The sequence below is a fragment of the Dermacentor andersoni genome, chromosome 5, assembly GCF_023375885.2.
Source record: "Dermacentor andersoni chromosome 5, qqDerAnde1_hic_scaffold, whole genome shotgun sequence".
NCBI classification, from domain to species: domain Eukaryota; kingdom Metazoa; phylum Arthropoda; class Arachnida; order Ixodida; family Ixodidae; genus Dermacentor; species Dermacentor andersoni.
In genome coordinates this window covers 76,928,179-76,946,712 of record NC_092818.1, presented here as the reverse complement: position 1 = coordinate 76,946,712, position 18,534 = coordinate 76,928,179, and the positions used below count along the sequence as shown (strand labels likewise).

The 18,534-nt window shown below is 42.2% G+C and overlaps 1 protein-coding gene across 1 annotated transcript in view; it reads right to left on the bottom strand.

Annotated features, from left to right (window-relative positions):
• LOC126530796 (uncharacterized) overlaps positions 1-18,534 on the bottom strand; it is a 581,130-nt gene that overhangs the window by 8,191 nt on the left and 554,405 nt on the right. Inside the window, exon 9 of the mRNA XM_055070478.1 lies at positions 17,759-17,791. Coding sequence (XP_054926453.1) covers positions 17,759-17,791 — 33 coding nt within the window. The remainder of the gene's footprint in view (positions 1-17,758; positions 17,792-18,534) is intronic.

Genomic DNA, 18,534 nt, shown 5'->3' with positions numbered 1-18,534 from the left:
TGTCGCGCATCTTCTTCCGCAAATCAGATGTGGTGCAATGAGCCGTTATGCGACGTCGATGCCCCGTACGATCCCTTTATGTGCGTCAAAGAAGCGCATTACCAATGCGACCGAATTACACGAGCACGAAAGTGCACGCAATCAGAGATAGGTAATCGTGCTGAACATTTACGATTTTGCAATAATGTTCTTGCTAGCCAATGCCGTGAGTTGTCCTTTTAACAAACCGAGCGTTGATTTCGGCGCCGTAGATACGGTCATATCAGTGTTTTCTTACATATTCACACGCTCATTAATCAAAGTGCTTCTACAATGTTGTACAGGGAGAATGAGAACTGGGTTATCTTACTTGGTATTGTTCTTTAATTGTGCGCGTTTCTAGAAGAGCCCAGAAGGACGAGTTCACATCCATCATATCTCTGAACACAAATGAATGCAATGAAAGTCGCGCAGTTGACGATACCTTTACAGTTTCTAATACGACAGAACAATTGCGTAAACATTTCATTACAACTCCTAAAGCAATGGATTTGTTTCAGCTTTAACGAAAGAATTACAGCTCTGTCAAGCAGACAAACATAAAAAAGAGTGGAAACTCGTTCGTTTACAAAGGGAAGGAGAGAGGAAGCAAACAAGTTGTTTGTATGCAAAGCACGCCGCTTCATGCCGCCTTACGGTGGTGCTACCAAGCCAAATATGTATGCTCATTAAATGCGTTAACCTGCATGTTTACGTAGTTGTTCTGTCGTATTAGAAACTGTAAAGGTATCGTCTACTGCACGACTTTCACTACGGCCGCACGAGCGTCGTGAAAAGATTTCTGCATGCCGCGAAAATTCTGAAGACGATTGCGGGGACATCTATGGAGCGGTGGACGAATCATCGTGATCCGCGCGGATTCCAGCGCTTACGTGCCGAACCTGACGCGACGACGCTGAGCGAGTCTGGCAACGCTCGTTGCTAGGAGCAACACAGGCGCTCTCCACCAATTTCATTTTTCAGTACGCTTGGCGATTTATTTGACTTGTGTTCCTTCCTTCCTTCGGTCCATCTCTATAAATGTTATTCTGAAGTTATCATGCAGGGTTGGTGAGGTGTTGTTTCAGTAAGCTGAGCTGCTGTCGTGCTGCGCCGAGCGCCGTTTGAACCGAGCAGGTGATCGCCGCGCGTTAGTTCCTGGCTAAAATGTAGACCCTCAAATGACTGTTTTCTACAGCGCGGAGGCCTGAAGCCGTATGGAGGTAACTCATAGTTTATAAAACGCACGTGACATAGTGTGGAGTCGATAAATACGAGAAACAGAAAGTTTCGAAAGACACGAGTGGCGTCTGGCAGATTTCGCCTGTTTCCGAGACCAGCTTTGAATGCCAGCGCCATCTATCGGTGGCGACAGAAACTGCACTCTGAAGGGCCAGCGAGTGTTGTCATATTCCGATTCAGGTGGTCCTTGTTTTCACACGCGCTGACAGGTTTATCTCCCTGACTAACATAGTCACTTTTCCACCACTTCACGAAGTCCGGTCTCTGGAAAGTATACGCTTCCGCCTGTCACAAGCTTCGTGTGCTGAAGTTAGCGATACAGGCGGCATTTGTATTTTCATGCTGCCGGTGTGGATAAGTGTCGTGTGAGACGATCATGTTATGGCAGTGCGGCAATGTATGTAAGACTTATTTGTTCATGTTGTTCGAGCTGTCTGTAAATAGTTGAGTTACTGTTAATATACGATATCGCAGCAGGAACAAGTGCCTAGTTACGTTCATCGAAAGCCGATTACTCGTTGAGGCTTGTCGTAATTTTATAAAGTTGTAACTGAGCGTGTGTGCGTGCGTGCGTGCGTGCGTGCGTGTGTGTGTGTGTGTGTGTGTTTGTGTGCGTGCGTGCGTGCGTACGTGTGTGCGTGCGTGTGTGTGTGTGTGTGTGTGTGTGCGCGTGTGTGTGTGTGCGTGTGTGTGTGTGCGTGTGTGTGCGTGCGTGCGTGTGCGTGCGTGCGTGTGTGTGTGTGTGTGTGTGTGTGTGTGTGTGTGTGTGTGTGTGTGTGTGTGTGTGTGTGTGTGTGTGTGTGTGCGTGTGTCTGAGAGAGAGAGAGAGAGAGAGATCGTGTTTGAACCTACCGTCAGCTCGACAAGAGATGATCTTCAACTGCACGAAGTCGCTTTATTTACAAATTGTTTTGTTGTTTTGTTATTGTTTCAGAAACATTCCCTCGTAATGCACAACCCAATGACATAAAGTGTGTTTCATTTAATTCGTGCAGCAACATTTCATTCTAATAGCAAGTGTACTACTAATAACGAAAGTCAGGTACTGGCGGGCATCGTTACTTATCCCATTAGGTGCAACGAGCTACATAGACACTGAAACAACAAGTCTCAAGTGTGAGGGCGAAAACCAAAGGGAAAAATTCGTTTTAGAGAAGAATTAACGTGTTTGTGGATAAAGGTGTTTTGTTATTAGTTGTTTTATTCATGACGAGTGAGGCTCTGCAACGATAGGTGCTGGTAAGTCGTTCAATTATTTCGGTGGCGGCGGGAATAAATGTTTTGAGGACTCCGATGGGTTTACCAAAGAGACGTTTGACGCTCATGAAATTAAGTAAACGACGGGAATGGCAAACGACGGATAATAAATGTGGACAGCTGCAATATAATGTATGAAATAAAGCAGAGTCGTGATAGTTTACGTCTGTCTACAGACCGAGAGAAACATTATTGCTAGTATTAATGCTATAGGTTATCACTGATGCGATGAACAGGCTGGCACTATTTCGAATAAATTCGAGCCAAATGTTTAGGTAGGTCTGGTGAACGCTGAAGAAAAAAAAATTATCGTCAAAGTGATGAGCTTCGAAGTTAATGTAGTGTGCTTCATATTTTATTGGTAAGATCTGAAGTTGAAAGCATGAGTTTTCTGTAGCGATAAGCTGCTCAACTTTACTGCGGCTGGCCTGTTTTCTTTTTCTGGCTATGAGTCATCATTTTAGTTGAATATCATACATTCCCCTTATTCAAAAACAGCCTTACTTTGCACTACTTCGAGACAAGGAAAGCTTATTTACTTGGTTAGTACTTTTTCGACATGGGTATTTCATGTTATAGGCGTGTTTTACCTAGTTCGAATTAATAGAAGTATACTGTATATGCTAACTACATTATATTGGTGAGGTAACCATCAATTTGGATTCTGAAAATGGCGTTAGACGTGGGCAGATATTTGTATTTTGCCTACAACAGGCCACCAGTAAACGTTTTAGCTACACATTTACGCTCTTCTTAAATTTGTAGGCCAACATTTTAGGCTGCTTTTCAGTGATTTCAGTGATTGATATAACGCCTGATTTTCGGTACAACTGCCTAATAAGAAGAACCCCAGACAACCGTTATACTCGAGGATATCTTTAAAAGTACAGAAATGTCATCTGAAAAAGCTATAGAAACAAACTCGGGCATTATTTCTATAAAATCATTTCCGTAAATTAAGAGAAATCAGTGATTTTCAAAAAAAAAATGAGTTCCAAAGAAGTTCGAGAAGTTGTATGATGCGCATCAGAAGCATTCAAGCATCAACTTCGGAAAATAAATTGCTGCTATTTTCAAGACGTACTTCGGGCCAGTCTAACACATTAAAAGTAAATAAGACGTACAGTCGCGGACAGAATATTATGGACCATGAAATCTAAGAAAAAGCTGAATATCTCCGCAACCTCACAACGCAATCTGGTATTTGCATTTTGGACCTCGACTAGAATATGCTAACAACGTTGTCGTGGGCAGTTTTACTGGTTACTGCTACAGGCTGCTCGGGAATTGAACGTTTTCGGAGATCCCGTGGTCCATTTTATTCTGTCCGCGACTGTACAGGAGAAGCGAAACAGAGGGATCCGATTTTTGTTAATCTGGACTATATAAGGCCAAAGGGCTATGAAACCAAGGCGTATTGCGAAGGTTTTGGGTTCGGTTCCCACTGGCGGCAAGTTTTCTTTTTGTGCACTTTCATTTCCCGTTTTCTCTTGTTACTTAGTACATTTCGATTTCAACCACAGCTAATTACCCCTATGTTTTCCTTGGCTTCATTCCCTGCTCACTTTATATGGTCGTAAGACGTACAGTAAAGTGCGAATACAGTACGAAGCTTTAAAGAGAAAGCATTTATTTGCCCGGAGTGCTTCTAGCACAGTTTGAAAACCGCGAGCATTGGTTATTAAAGTTCTAGCTTTTTTTTTTTTCTGTATCAGTGCTGTAATGGCGACAAAATGCCTTTAACAGTTACAGACCGCATGATAGGTATACCTCACAACATCGGCCACAATACATATATATCATCAAGTAACTTACATGAGCCTGCATTTAAAGATTATGCGCGATCTTTTACAAAACCGCCCTTAATGTGCCATTTTAGGTAAGCTGAAAGCCTATGCGAGCAACGAAAATTTGGAATCGGGGAAAATTTACGTATTTATGGAGTTTATTTTCCATTTTCTCGAATATGGTTTTAGTTCATCAATATATTTAGTTATTTTTCGTGCCCCACAATACTGGCAAAGTATTGTCTTTTTTGAAAGTTTGGAGCTTCGTATAATGATTAAAAGATAGTTATAAAATGGCCTACGCTTTTTCACTTACAGCACAGATTGCAAAGAAGCAAAAAAATAATAATTTAAAGAGCCATTTTAATCTCAACTGAAGAAAGGTCATATAACAGTAGCAGGCCTGAATAGCGCCATCTTTTGTCTGCCCGGTCGCTAGCCCCTTTACACCTCGCCTCGTTCGCCGCACATCTATTTAAAATTTGCGGTTATCGCTTTCCAATATAGTACATGGTCCTGTACCGAACAATTAAGCGGGAAAATTTCTCTGTCTTTAGTACTTTTTGTCTTACTGTGTGTGCATTCGTTTAGGAGAAGTAAGTAAGTGTGAAACAAGCAACAACAATAATCTTACCTGGGTGTCAACTTTCTTTATGTTTATAAGGTGTAAAACAAACAATGTTTCTTGGATAAGTAGCCTTAACGCCTATGGTGAAAGTGAGGATCATGACTGACCACGGGACAATTGCTGCTGTTCTATTTCGCCATTCACGTAAAAGGATATGTGGTATGTCTTATATATAGTACCCATATTAATACATCACTACATGGCACTTTTTCACCATTGAGGAGCTCCGGTGTTCCTTTTAGTCGGGCTGAGGGGCTGAGGATGCGTTCAAAACCCAGAGAACGGTGAAAAATAAAAGGCATACTTGTTCAATGATTATGACCCATGATCATGGCTTATGGTGATTAACAAGGACGACAGAATGGACACCCTCATGGCCGCATGTCGTCCTTTTCTAATACACTAAGAAAAAACATCAAACACCAGAGCTTTATCCAAATTCAGATTATGTTGGTCGTTCTGTTTCGACACTCCGACAATCATACGTATCCGTGTTTGCTCCGCCTATGATAATTAGACAGATGAAAAAGACGCAATAAAGACAACATGGGCGCGGACAAACAACTTTTATTTAAAATAGACATAAGTATACTCCATGGGTGAAGATACGCAAACAGTCAAGTTCGGTTAAGTGCGACATCAAATTTGGCTCCGTGATTTGCCGAATGTGACTGCCCAAATAAACCGTGTATCACCATCACTACATGGTGGTGAAGATCACTACATGACCTCTTTCATTAGATCTTGAAGCCTGGGCTCGTGTTGTCTAATCTTGTCGCTTTTTTTCGCGCTGTTGCATAGTACTTCTGTATAGACACGTATATATACCAACAAGTTCAGTTTTCAAACCTTCTACACGGATCCCACGCTCAGAGATATATGCGTTCATAGCGATGTTCACTGCTCATGCAGTTCTATAGTTTGAGAACTGCGACTTATCAGGCCAAACTGTTTACACGCTGTGATATTTTAACCACAATGGCTGAGATTGTGTTCTAATGAGGCAGCTGTGTCAGAACGTGAAAGTTTGTGGACTGGGTGCTATCATCGATGCTGTCAAATTCGGACATATTATCGAATTTTGTAACAGCGGCGTTTTGAGCCAATCAAAGAGGATGTGGCAGCCCTGTGGGTCGATGAGATACGTTAAGACAGCGAAATCGACAATATGGCGGAATTCGACATTGATCAGCACGTAGCATATTCTCGGTCACACGTACTCTTCTGATTTTGTGTACGCCACTCTCACTTTATTCTTCAACCAATTCTTGTTTTCACACGTAGCAACAGAGGAATAGCCGTTACCAAGGCGCCGTTGTCATCTTACATGCCGTCAATCGAAAAAAAATGGGGGAAGACAACTGTTTGCCATTCAAGAAAGTGGGATTCTTCATTGCCTACGTGCTTTAAGAGAAAACTGAACGTACCGACGAGGATTCGCGTTGTTTCGATATAAGCGTTCATTAAAGCAAACTTTCCAATTCTTCACGCGGCCGATTTGGGGAGCTTTTTCGCCTGTGGTGCAATTCTATGATGAGAAAAATGGGAAGAACAGCCATAGAAATGCTTTGGTGAACGCATCATGGCCAATAATGATGACGAACCTCGTCATCATTATTGCATTATACTCAGGAACAAAGTAGGGCGACTTTTTTTTTTTTTTTTACTTTGGACACAACACACTTTATAGAACTCCAGTTTACTCAATGTGATTACGGAAAGAGAAATTACGCCTGTCTGTATAGGCTGGGCGGCCGATGTCCAACGTCCGTCTCGCGTAATCGATGTGCATCACGTTTTTGACCGTTGATACGTAATTGGCCACAGCGCCGCGTTGCAATTTGCTATCGGGTAGCTTATCCGTAAACATCGCGTTTCCTATCGGAAAGCCCTCAAGCATGTACGGAGATTCGCAAGTGTGTGGTTATGCCAGGACGTGCTGCTTGCACATGGATGGCACTCTGTACTATGCTGTGCCGCAGCGCGTATTACGCAATTCTCCACCCAGGCAGATGCAGGCGATACGGTTTATCATTACCGGGGTCACATGAACCCTGGTAAAATATCGTGACTTACACAGCCAAGTGCACGGGTAAACTGCGATGCAATCTTGCTGTTTGCTAAACTTGAGGGCGCCCCTTTGGAGAGCTCTGTCCGCGAGTAAGAGTTGCGCACACACGTGCATGCTTATCTACGAGTAGAATCGCTTCGACTTAATGATGTTAACCTACAGGTCTGGTTGCGGCCCAACATTTCGCGCAGCGTGTTTCGAACTAGCAATTGTAGCAGTAACCGTTGTATACGGATCGTGTATACATAGCCTTGAACCATATTTCTGCAGCATGCAGTATACGGTCATTTAGGCTAGCGGAAGGTTGTACCGCTTCTACCATTTCACGTTGGTTATTTTTTAAAACGATGATAGCACTACCCATCTGAAAACTCAACGCAAGTTACGCCCCCGTTTCTCATGTATTATTTCTCTTAAGACGCTACACAGGCCTCTAAAGAGATGTAGCGGGGCTTTATTATCGATATTATGCAATTCTTTCAATAGCGCAGTGGGCGAACAAGGGAAGCCTCAGCCTGGAGCCACGCCTTGAGAAGAAGACTTGTTTTGTTCCTGTTAGCACTGTCTCTCACTCTACATCGTTGTTCCCAGTTTTAAAGTAATAACTTTTATCGACTACCTTGTGTTCTCGAAGCCGAAAATGCTTTGAATAACAAAAATGGCGTTCTTTACTGGATCGGCACATTTGTCCTGCAGGATAAGTTTATAAATATGACCTTCGAAAGGTCAAGAAAAAGGAGCACTTAGACCAGAATTAGAGGAAAGCATCAAGTTCAGCTCGACTTGTGGGTCACTACCATGGAATGCTGAGCATGTGCGGCTTTTACGAAGAGTGTGAGGACTGGCATGCGTGCCAGAAAGAGACAGAAAATCTAAAGACGGGTGGCGACGTCACTTTTAGATTCTTGCACCAGCTAGCCTTGAGGCCACAAATAAGGCAACATCTGGTCGACGATATTTAACTGCTTATTTATTAGAAGAAAAACAATGTGTTTGAAAACAGAATTTTTGAAAGCTTTTGCAGTACGAGCAGGAACAAAATCTAGTCCCACTTATTTTTCACCTATAGTGACCTTCGGCCGCACACCTCCTGTCCCCTGTGTCACCCTGTGTCAAAGAGCAGGGCTCTTTGAAGAATTATCAGATCATGCATGGCCTGGGATATTCTTGGCCTTATAGTGAGGATAGAAGAACTGGTGAGGCTTGTACACTGCTGACTAACGGCCACATCCTCTGCTATATAGAGCTCTTCCAGATAAGACAATATGGGTTAGGGTTTCTAATCAATAAGGACATAGCGGGCAACAGTGATAAATTCGACAGCATTAATGGGAGGTAAGCAGTTGTAATAAAGCAGAATAGCAGGTATGTATTAAAAGAAGTATGAGCCTACACTCCAACCTCCAGTCATAGTTATGAAGAAATAGACCAGTTTTATGAAGGTGTTGAATCGGCAATGAGAAAGTTGCAAACTCGGTATATTATACTCAATTGGGCGACTTCAATACAAAAGTGGAGGAAAATACGCTCGGGAACAAGCAGTTGGCAACTACGGCATCGATTCTAGGAAACTAGAGGAGAGATGTTGGTAGAATTCGCGGAAAGGAATATGCTCCGAATAATAAATACCTTCTTCTGGAAGCGCAGTAACAGCAAATGGATCTGCAAAAGCCCTAATGGAGAAACAAGAAATGAAACAGATTTCATATTCCGCCTATCCCAGCATAGTGCAGGATGTAGAAGTGCTAGGTAAGGTAGAGTGCAGTGACCATAGGTTAGTGAGGTCTACGATTTCTCTTATTTTGAAGAGAGAAAGAGTAAAATTAGCCATGCGGGCAACATAATTTCTTCTATTTCTTCATAACAAGCCAACCTAGACGTAGAAGGGGTAAAAGCAGACGAATTCAGGCTGGTGCTCGCAAACAAATACGCAGTGTCAGAACAGGAAGATGAAGTTAACAGATCATAACATAGAGGTAATGAAGCAAACCGTAACTAGGCTGATTTCAGACGCAGCAATTGAAGTGGGAGGCAGGACACCAAGGCAACCAGTAGGTGAGCTGTCCCGAATAACGAAATACCTAACAAACAAACGACAAAGGATGAAAGTGTCTAGCTCAACAGATCATGTAGAATTCGTTGAACTGTCAAAACTGATCAAGAAGAAGAAAGTAAGCGATATTCGAAATTATAACGTGAGAAAGAGTGAGGAAGTAGGAAAATATGACAGCAGCATGAAATCAGTGAGGAAAGAAAACTTTGCGTAGAACAAGGCAAGATGCACGTACTGAAATATCAGGAGGACAATGTCATCAGCAATTTCGATTATATAGAAAAAGCAGCAGAAGAATTTTATGCTGATCTGTACAGTACCCAAAGCAGCCACGATACTTTCATTCTATATAGTGGTGAACCAGCGATGAAATTAAAAGGGCGTTGCAAGACATGACCCAGGTAAAGAGGCAGGAGAAGATGTAATAACAGTCGACTTAATCAAAGATGGCGAAGGTATCACGCGTGAAAAGTTTGCGACCCTTACACATAATGTCTCACGACTTCAAGTGTGTCAGAGAGCTGGAAGAATGTCAGCATTATACTAATCCATAACAGGGAAGAAGTTCCAGAACAAAAGAATTATCGACCCATCAGCTTGCTTTCAGTATTGTATAGAATATTCACCAAGTTATATTTCCAATAAAATCCGGGCAACACTCGACTTCAATCAACCAAGGGAACAGGCTGACTTCAGGAAGGGATATTCTACAATGGATCACCGCCATGTCACCAACCATGTAATTGAGGAATCGGCGGGGTGCAATCAACCTCTGCATATACTCTCATAAATGATTCAATTGATTCAATAGAGATAATAGCAGCCATAAATTCATTGCATAATCAAGGAGTACAAGTAGCATAAGTGAATATCTTAGGAAATATTTACAAAGATTCCACAGCTACCTTGCTTCTCCACAAGAAAAGTAGAAAGTTGCCTATCAAGAAAGGGGTAAGGCAAGGAAACACAATTTCTCCAATGCTATTTATTGCATGCTTCGAAGTATTCAAGGTGTTAGACTGGAAAGAGTTAGGAGTAAGGACCAACGGCGAATATCTCAGCCACCTTTGGTTTGCAGATGACATTGCCCTGCTCCTCAACACTGGGGACTACAACTACGACAAATGATACAGGACTTTAACTGAGAGTGTGCAAGAGTGGGGTTGAAGATTAATACGCAGAAGACAAAGATGAAGTTTACTAACCTGGCAAGGCAACAAGAATTCAAGATCGCCAGTCAGCCTCTAGAGTCTGCACTGGATGACGTTTATTTATGTCACTTACTCACAGGGAGCCCTAGTCATGAGAAGGAAATTTACACAATAAAAATGGGTTCGAGTGCATACGGCAAACATTACCAAAACTTGAGCGTCGTTGAAAGGTGTACAATCATTGCATTCTACAGTGATAACACAAGGGGCAAGAACTTGGAGGTCAACAAAGGAGCTCGAGAACAAGTTAAGCACGGCACAACGAGCGGCGGAACGAAAAATATTAGGCGTAACGTTAAGACACAGGAAGAGAGCGGTGTGGATCAGAGAGCAAACGAGGATAACTGGTATTCTAGTTGACATTCACAGAAAAAAAAAAATAGAGCTGGGCAGGCCATGTAATGGGTAGGGAAGATAACCGGCGGACCATTAACTAGGTAGGCTGATGAAATTAGGAAATTTGCAGGCGCATGTTGGAATCAGCTAGAGCAAGGCATGGGTAACTGGCGATCACATAGAGAGGCATTCGTGCGGCAGTCTCTTTGTGCCGGGATCTGTCAGAACTCAGAAGTTGCAGTTAAACATGCAAAACCAGCCGGAAACCACAGCAGAGATAAGTTTTGTATATATTATGACCATAGACCGTAGTATAATCGCTGGCTTATTGTTGTCAGCCCGAATCGTCTTATTAAGCACCATTACAAGTGTTGTAAAAAGATGACGCTTTTCTAGATCTATTCTAGCGCTTTTGGCAACTATTGTCTTTCTCAACCAACACACGAATCCAAACAGGTTGGGGCACCGCTAGGCTAAACTAGAAATAGAAAGATACAATCCAGTAGAAGAGCCCATGTTTGAAAAGATGTATCTGGGAAGCCGAGCCAATCAAAACGCATTCGCAGTCGCGGGACGCAGGCTTCGTACTCCAAGAAAGGTGCTACTCCGGTTAGGCTCTAGGCATGAAGCATCACTTTCGATCACCGCGATCATAGAGACCTCAGCCTCCTATAGAATTAGTGGTCTGGTACAAATAAATTGCAATTCTACTTGCAAGAATTCTGCCACTTTAAGTTTGCTCAGTGTTGATGCCACTAGACAAGCTCGACAGCTAAGGTGTCGTGTTTCAGAAGGATGAAGCTGCCCTGCTAGCCCAACTATGTCATGCTAACGTTGAAAAGAAACTAGTTGTTCCCAGGGCACAGAATGCTGACTATCAAAACAAGTATGATTCTCGCTTACTGCTTGAGCAAGCATCTGCGCTAGCACTTTTTTTGTTCTTTCATAAAGCAGCTCATGCAAGATTTAGCTTTGAAAATGCGTAGCAGGTACTCACGCAGGCTCAGCCATAGTGAAACGAATATCTTGTGACTTTCTTCTACATCAGTTAAACCACATACATATAATTATTTTATTATTATTCATATTATTCAAATACCTATTTATTACCGTTTTCTACGACAAAACAAAAACGGTGACGCAATAGTGCGCGGTTGCTCCTGCTTTCAAATTTCAAATCTTGATTTACGATTCACAACACCTCTATGTGCGGTGCATCTACTTAGGGAAGGAACCGCTTACAAATAGGGCGGCCTCTCTCTGATACGTAGGCCAACGCTTACGTTTATGTTTACATCAGGCAATCACTTATCGTGCGCCCGATGTCACGAAATCACTCGGAAAGTTCATATCCGGGCCTGAAGTAAGCTTTCGAGCGCGCGGTTGCCCTGCATTAGCAGCTATACGCGTAGCAGTACAACGATCGCAAGAAAGGGGGCATTCGGTGGCCCCTCACGATCACCTGTAAATCGATGCAAGCGCGCGCAAACGGACGCCAACAGCGCATGCCGCCAGAGAAGCTACCCGCACACGGCCTCGGCATGCCGTAATGGCGGCCTTTCGCCATTTTTCTCCCGCCTTCCTCCTCCTTCTACCTTTCCCTCTCTCACCCTTCGTATTTCCCTTTTCGGCTGAGTGCGGCGCGCTCTGCAAAGTGCATCTATCACTGTCGATGGCTGCCCTTAAAAATCCATCGTCCTCATGAGCGCATGCGCGGCCTCGTGAACTTCCCCCACTTTCTAGTTTCTCTCAGCCTCGCATCCGCGCACTCTTTGCTCGGCGTGAACGTGCCCCGTTCCTTCTCTCAGTAGCAGATACCCGCCTCCTCTCCTGCAGTTTACTCCTGTTTGCGTTGGCCTGCATGCAGCCTGCTTGTTTACGCCCGGCACCAACGTTCGCTTTCCGGAGGCTCATCGCTTCGATCGCTCGATTTTCAGCACCAACAGGAAGCTCGAGAATGTAACGAGTCGACGTGTGCATGGAGGGCACGCTAGAGCCTCGTTGTAAACGTTTTCGCCTATGGAGACGTCATCTGTTGTTTAAAATCCCCGTGGGAAAGTCGCTGACTACCAGTAAGTAGTAATAACGGTGCATTTGTCCAGAAAACGGGGCGGTGTCTGGCACACGCGTGTTTAAAATGAGTGCGCCGTAGGTATGAGTTGCAAGCACCTCTTCGTACAGTCCTGCAGGTTTATCAGCGCATTGACGTGAAAACGGATGGTCTCACCAAAGGTCTCACCATGAACAAAATGCATATAATCTGTACGATTTATGTAGCAACATGTTGATCAAAAGAACAACTTAACTGCTATGGCTTCTTGAACAATAAAATTGGCTGAGAATTCAGTCGAAGAGAGCCTTTTTATTTTTACTTCATCAGTCATTGAGTATTTCTTACACCCACGTATTTTCGATATTGTCTGCTGGCGGCTATGGGATGAAAATACAGTGACCATTTCTACATTGTGGTCCACAATCAATTGCAGCGCAGACACATGCAGGCTACAACAATCAATGATGCGGCAAACGAAGACCACCTTGAATGCATCGCAAATAAGCTGTTCTTGAAAAGATGGCGGTGGCCACTTTAAGAGACCTGCTGCTGTCGCAGTAAGTAAAACCAGAGCGGGAGGAACCGCATAAGTTCGTTGATATTTAAGGCTACACTTTGTTTAGAAATATTCAAAAATCAATGCTACCGTATCTCTTTCCTTTTTTTTTTATATCAAGGTACATGTTTGCCCGTGTGGCAGGTCTCAATTGTATTGTGTCCTTTCTGTCGGTCTCTGGGGTATTCTGCTGTGGGACCATGAGAAAGTTCGTTTTACAACAGCTAACTACTCCTCGACTTGTATTAGGCAAATAAAGAGAACTCTGATAGTTAAGAAAAGCTTCACTTTGAAAATATTCTTTCTTGCAATAGCAGTGAAAATGTTATAGACACCTCTACACGGCTCACTTTATTTCCAGAGACTACTATCGATTTGTGTCTAAGTGTGATAAATCCACTGTTGATGCTGATGTTCTTCCCGGTTCTTTTAGTGACCACACGCCAATATGTGGTCGGGCAAAAAACAACGGAATTATAATATTAACTCCAGGTATTCCTTATATATACAAGCACGTGTCACTTACAGCTGTGTTTACCCTCAGGAATCAGCAAAGTGCGTGGAAAAATGTTTTTCATTCTGCAGTGGTGCAAATATAGCTTATTATTAGCAGTGTGTTCAATGGGGCTGGTTGGTTCATCTTTAGAATTAGCTTATTATTGTTATCGAGCCTTTCTTCTATGTGTGTATAAAAAAAACACTTCCCACATATATGTCGTGTGAAAAGCAAAGGTTTACGAAAAGCGTGGCAAGCGCGCGAGGTCATGAAAAACAACTGATAAGTATAAATTCTTCAAAAAATTCGTGCGACCAGGTCATGAAAAGGTCCTAATTGTTTTCAGGCGCTTCCGCAATGCCCTAAATGAAGGGTGGAAAAAATTTTGAAAAATGCATCATTTTCCAATTTTCGCTTCATGTTCCAAGCGAATATAACTACCAAGGAATAAACTGAATTCCTTGATCGGGCGAAATCAAGGAAGGGCTGAACAAGTGCGCAGAATTTTTCATGATGAAAAACTCATCACAGGAGAAGCAATGGTGAATGTTATTAACGATTATTTTGTTTACAGATATTTTGACGCTGTTAAAAGCTATAATACCACACTTTGGGCCCAGGATACGTGGATTTTTTCCCTCTCTCTCTTCTTTTTCTTTTTCGGCAGGGAGCACTTGAAGCGAAAGTCTGTTCAACATTTTAAAATGAATTCTGGGGTTTTACGTGCCAAACGCACGATTTTATTATGAGGCACACCGTAGTGGCGGACTCCGGATTAATTTTGACCACCAGGGGATCTTTAACGTGCCCCCAATGCACAGGACACGGGCATTTTCTATTTCCCCCCCAACGAAATGCGGCCGTCGCTGCCGGGACTTGATCCCGCGACCTCGTGCTTCGCAGCGCAACCCTATAGCCGCTAAGCAACGATGGCGGGGTAGCGGGGGAGGGGGTCAACATTCTTGAGTACCGGTAATGCTGGGAGCTGCGATGTCGATGATATTTAACTCGAACAAGTTAACTATGCTATTGATAAGCGAGGGCTTAACGCACATATTTCACCTCTGCATTTCAAATGACACTTTCTCTTCGAAAATGCGAGTGACACTATATAAGGAAGATAAGTAGAACGTTTCAATTTATCTACGAGTGCCTATTCATTCTATATTTTCTAAACGCTTCTAATATGTTATTTTTATCCGTCGCTCTACCATTTGTGAAAGCTATGTTATCACTATGTCACGGTATGATTTCCCAGAGAATATATTAACATAGCTTGTCCTGCTAAACCAAAGTTAATAACTACTACAAAAACTAGAAGAAAAACTATATGATGCAGGAATTTTTGTAGATTTTACTCAAGCATTTGATTATATATACACCATGACATTTTGTTTGCAAAAATCAAGCCAATATATAGGGCATTTGTTGGTGCCCGCTTAAATTATTTAAAAGTTTATCTGTCGCATAAAGAGCAGTATTACCTTCCAATGGATGATATTGAGTCAAACCGGAAGCAAATAATTTCAGAGATGTGCAACACAGCGTTCTTAGAGCTTTGCTGGTTAATTTTAGTTTAGTTTAGGTTAGGTTAGTTTAGCTATTCTGGACGATACGAGATTATTTGCTTCTTCTGCGCCTGATACACGCTTTTCAAGAAAGCAAGCGACGCCTTCCAAAAAAGGACTGGCCTGCACAACTAACAAGTTAAAAGGTTAATACTGCGAAAACATAGGCTGTCATTTTTCGTTGGAAGGGTAAACAGGTGTTTTCTCCAAGAGTGAAATTTCCTATAGAGCACAACGATAGAGATAGTAACGTCTTAAAAGCAGTATACATTTATTTCTCAAAGTTATTGTAATGGTATTATCATGTGAATACTGTTTTAACAAAACTTAGCCGTATAGCTGGTATATTAAACCGGCACCTCATTCCCAAGTCAGTGGAATTAATGATAAATAATGCGCTCTTTGCTTCTCACGTACATTACTGTTTTTGTTTATTTCATGAACAACGACTGCAACAAACCTGTCGGGGCTTCTAGGCATAGAAAGGAAGATTCTGAGCATAACATGACTTATGCATTGACTTGGCAATCAATTGGCTTGGTTTTCAGCAAATTTGATTTAACTAAAATAACTTATTTATATCAAGCCAACCTAATGCGTGAATATTGCATTTGTTGCAGGCGGTCATATTTCATTTTTGTTCAGATCGAAAACTTTTTTTCTTAATGAATAAGTGTCTAAGAAAGAGAAAAATGGAAGGCTCCACACTGCAGCTCAAACAGTGGTAGGCAAATACTCAACAATACCCTTCCGCGTGAATGGAATAAGGCTTGCGAAAGAGGCATCGATCCATCGAAAATAATTTTAAGCGAGACCAGTATTATTTTGGTGTACGTAGAATAAATACCTAAGAACGGTTATGTTCAGGTTATACAAGAAAATAGACCAGGCAATTCTTCACAGCCACTGTTGAGAGCTTGTATTTTACTTTTAATGACATTTATCTTTGTTGCTGTCGATACACCGATTACGTTCCCGTCGTTTGCCGCTTCTAGTACAGTTCGATCGGGGGCGAGGGACCCTTCAAGCCGTCAGCGAACGGCTCTTCCTTCATACCCTTCTTTTTAGATTGTAATGTGATGAAGAAAATAAAGAAATAACTAAAATAAAACACACTCGAGCTTTACTTCATGCATCCTAGATCTTGTCTCTATGCATGTATTTCACAATATATTGTATACATATGACTCATCCTCAATGCCACTTTCGAATACCTCCAGCTACGTGTCACAGGGCAATGATCATAAGCACTAAGACGTAACTGTAATTTCAGGAATTAGTCCGTATTCTGGATAATCCGTTCCGAATACTGGCGGGGATAGAAATAAATTTTTCACCGCTGTTGTTTTTAAGATGGTACTAAAGTATTCAAATTGTGGCAATTTGTATGTTGCCTGTAATTGTGCTGGCTGCATGTTATATACTTAATTGCTTTTACCCCCACATTTCTATAACGCGCAAACTACCTTAAGAGTCAATAAGTGAAAGATACAAATAAAAAAATATCTGGGCATCAGACAAAGGTTTTTCGTTGTCTTACTCAGCTTCGACCGTATGGCCTGAAGAAAGAAAGATTAATGTCTGCAAGATTGGCTTTTAATGGCTGTGATAGGCTGCGCTAGAAATAATACATCATTAGAGCACACGCAATCTTTAAAGATGCAGGCTTTCTTACCTAACGGTTCTTCAAGTAATAATAACAACGAAATAACTAGTACCAATAATAATTTGCTTACTTTTCGTCTGTACATATATATATATATATATATATATATATATATATATATATATATATATATATATACACACACCCATTTAGTATTGCGGTTGAGAAACAGAGGCAGCGCTCACAATGCTTTTCGCTCGTATAAGAGTTCTGTACCGTTGACCGCCCTACCATGACGTTGCTCACAAAACAAAGAAAGAAGGAAGGAAAGAAAGAGAGAATGAAAAATGGAAGAAAAAGAATGAATGAATGAATGGAATGAATGAATGAATGAATGAATGAATGAATGAATGAATGAATGAATGAAAACAGGGGTGTTACGCACCTTATATATGCCTGCACTCGCATGTGGCACTCGAATGCGGCACTCGCATGTGGCAGTTCTACAAACACAAACTGGTCTGTAGAAACAAAATAATTGCAAATAACAAAATGTGATGTCAGTACTCTTCTTTGATGAGCTCAGACTACCGGCACAGCCGTAGCCGGATGTATAAATGTATAACCTTGTATAAGGCGGTACAGAGGTTTAAAGCAGTAATATATACATGTGTAGCAGAAGCCGCTACGCCATGACATCAACGCAGACACGGCTGCGCATACAGACCCAGTATATGTTAGAAGCAACGCTTGTACGGTGCTCGACCGCTGTAGTTGCAACAGGTGTTATTTATTATTTTTTTTCTTGCAGGTCAAGCAAGAAAAAGAAAAAGATGCGTTGAAAATCGTAATTTTTTTGGGAAATGCGGCTCTTACCTGATACTGACGATTGTCCCGCACACGTCGGCACTGCAAAAGAAAAAAAATTGTCGGAGCGTCATAGACACGAACTTAATCATAAGCGTCGAGCACGTAAGCACTAGGATTTGGAATGTAATCAGTACTAAACTGAAGCGTTCAGGATTACTTATTACAACAAGTGGTTTTTAACGGTCACATAAACCAAAGTACACGAGTGTGACCGCATTCCTTCTCCATACAATGAAAGTGCCGCGACCTGGAAATGAACGCGTAGCCTCGGACAACTTGAGCCAGTACCACGTGAGCTTTCAGGTATGCCAGATAAATACCCAAAAAATGTTGGAACATGATTGAACCTCCAGTGGAAGTCAATGAAAGACAGTTCTCCTCAGCAAATCTGGGGCGAGGTTTTTGGCTTAGAGACGATTGTCAAGTCTAGCAAGCACTGTGCACATCACTTGCCTCTAGACACTTGGTACTTGTAGATAGAACTCAGTGTTTTAAAGACAAAAACCTTTCTTGGCATGTTAGCGCCACTTTTCCGTATCGGGTACTGTTTCTAGACTCGGTACCCTATCGTGTCGTCCCTCGCGTGAGGGGAGTAGAAAGAACGTCGGTTTGTTTCAATTTTTTTATGCGCTATCATCAGGATTGGCGGATTTTAGACTGCACTATCTCCATTATCGGCCCATGATAAAAGAGTCTAGGAACAGTACCCGATACGGAAAAGTGGTGGTAACATGCCAAGAAAGCTTTAGTTTTTAAAACGCTGAGTTCAATCTGCAATTAGC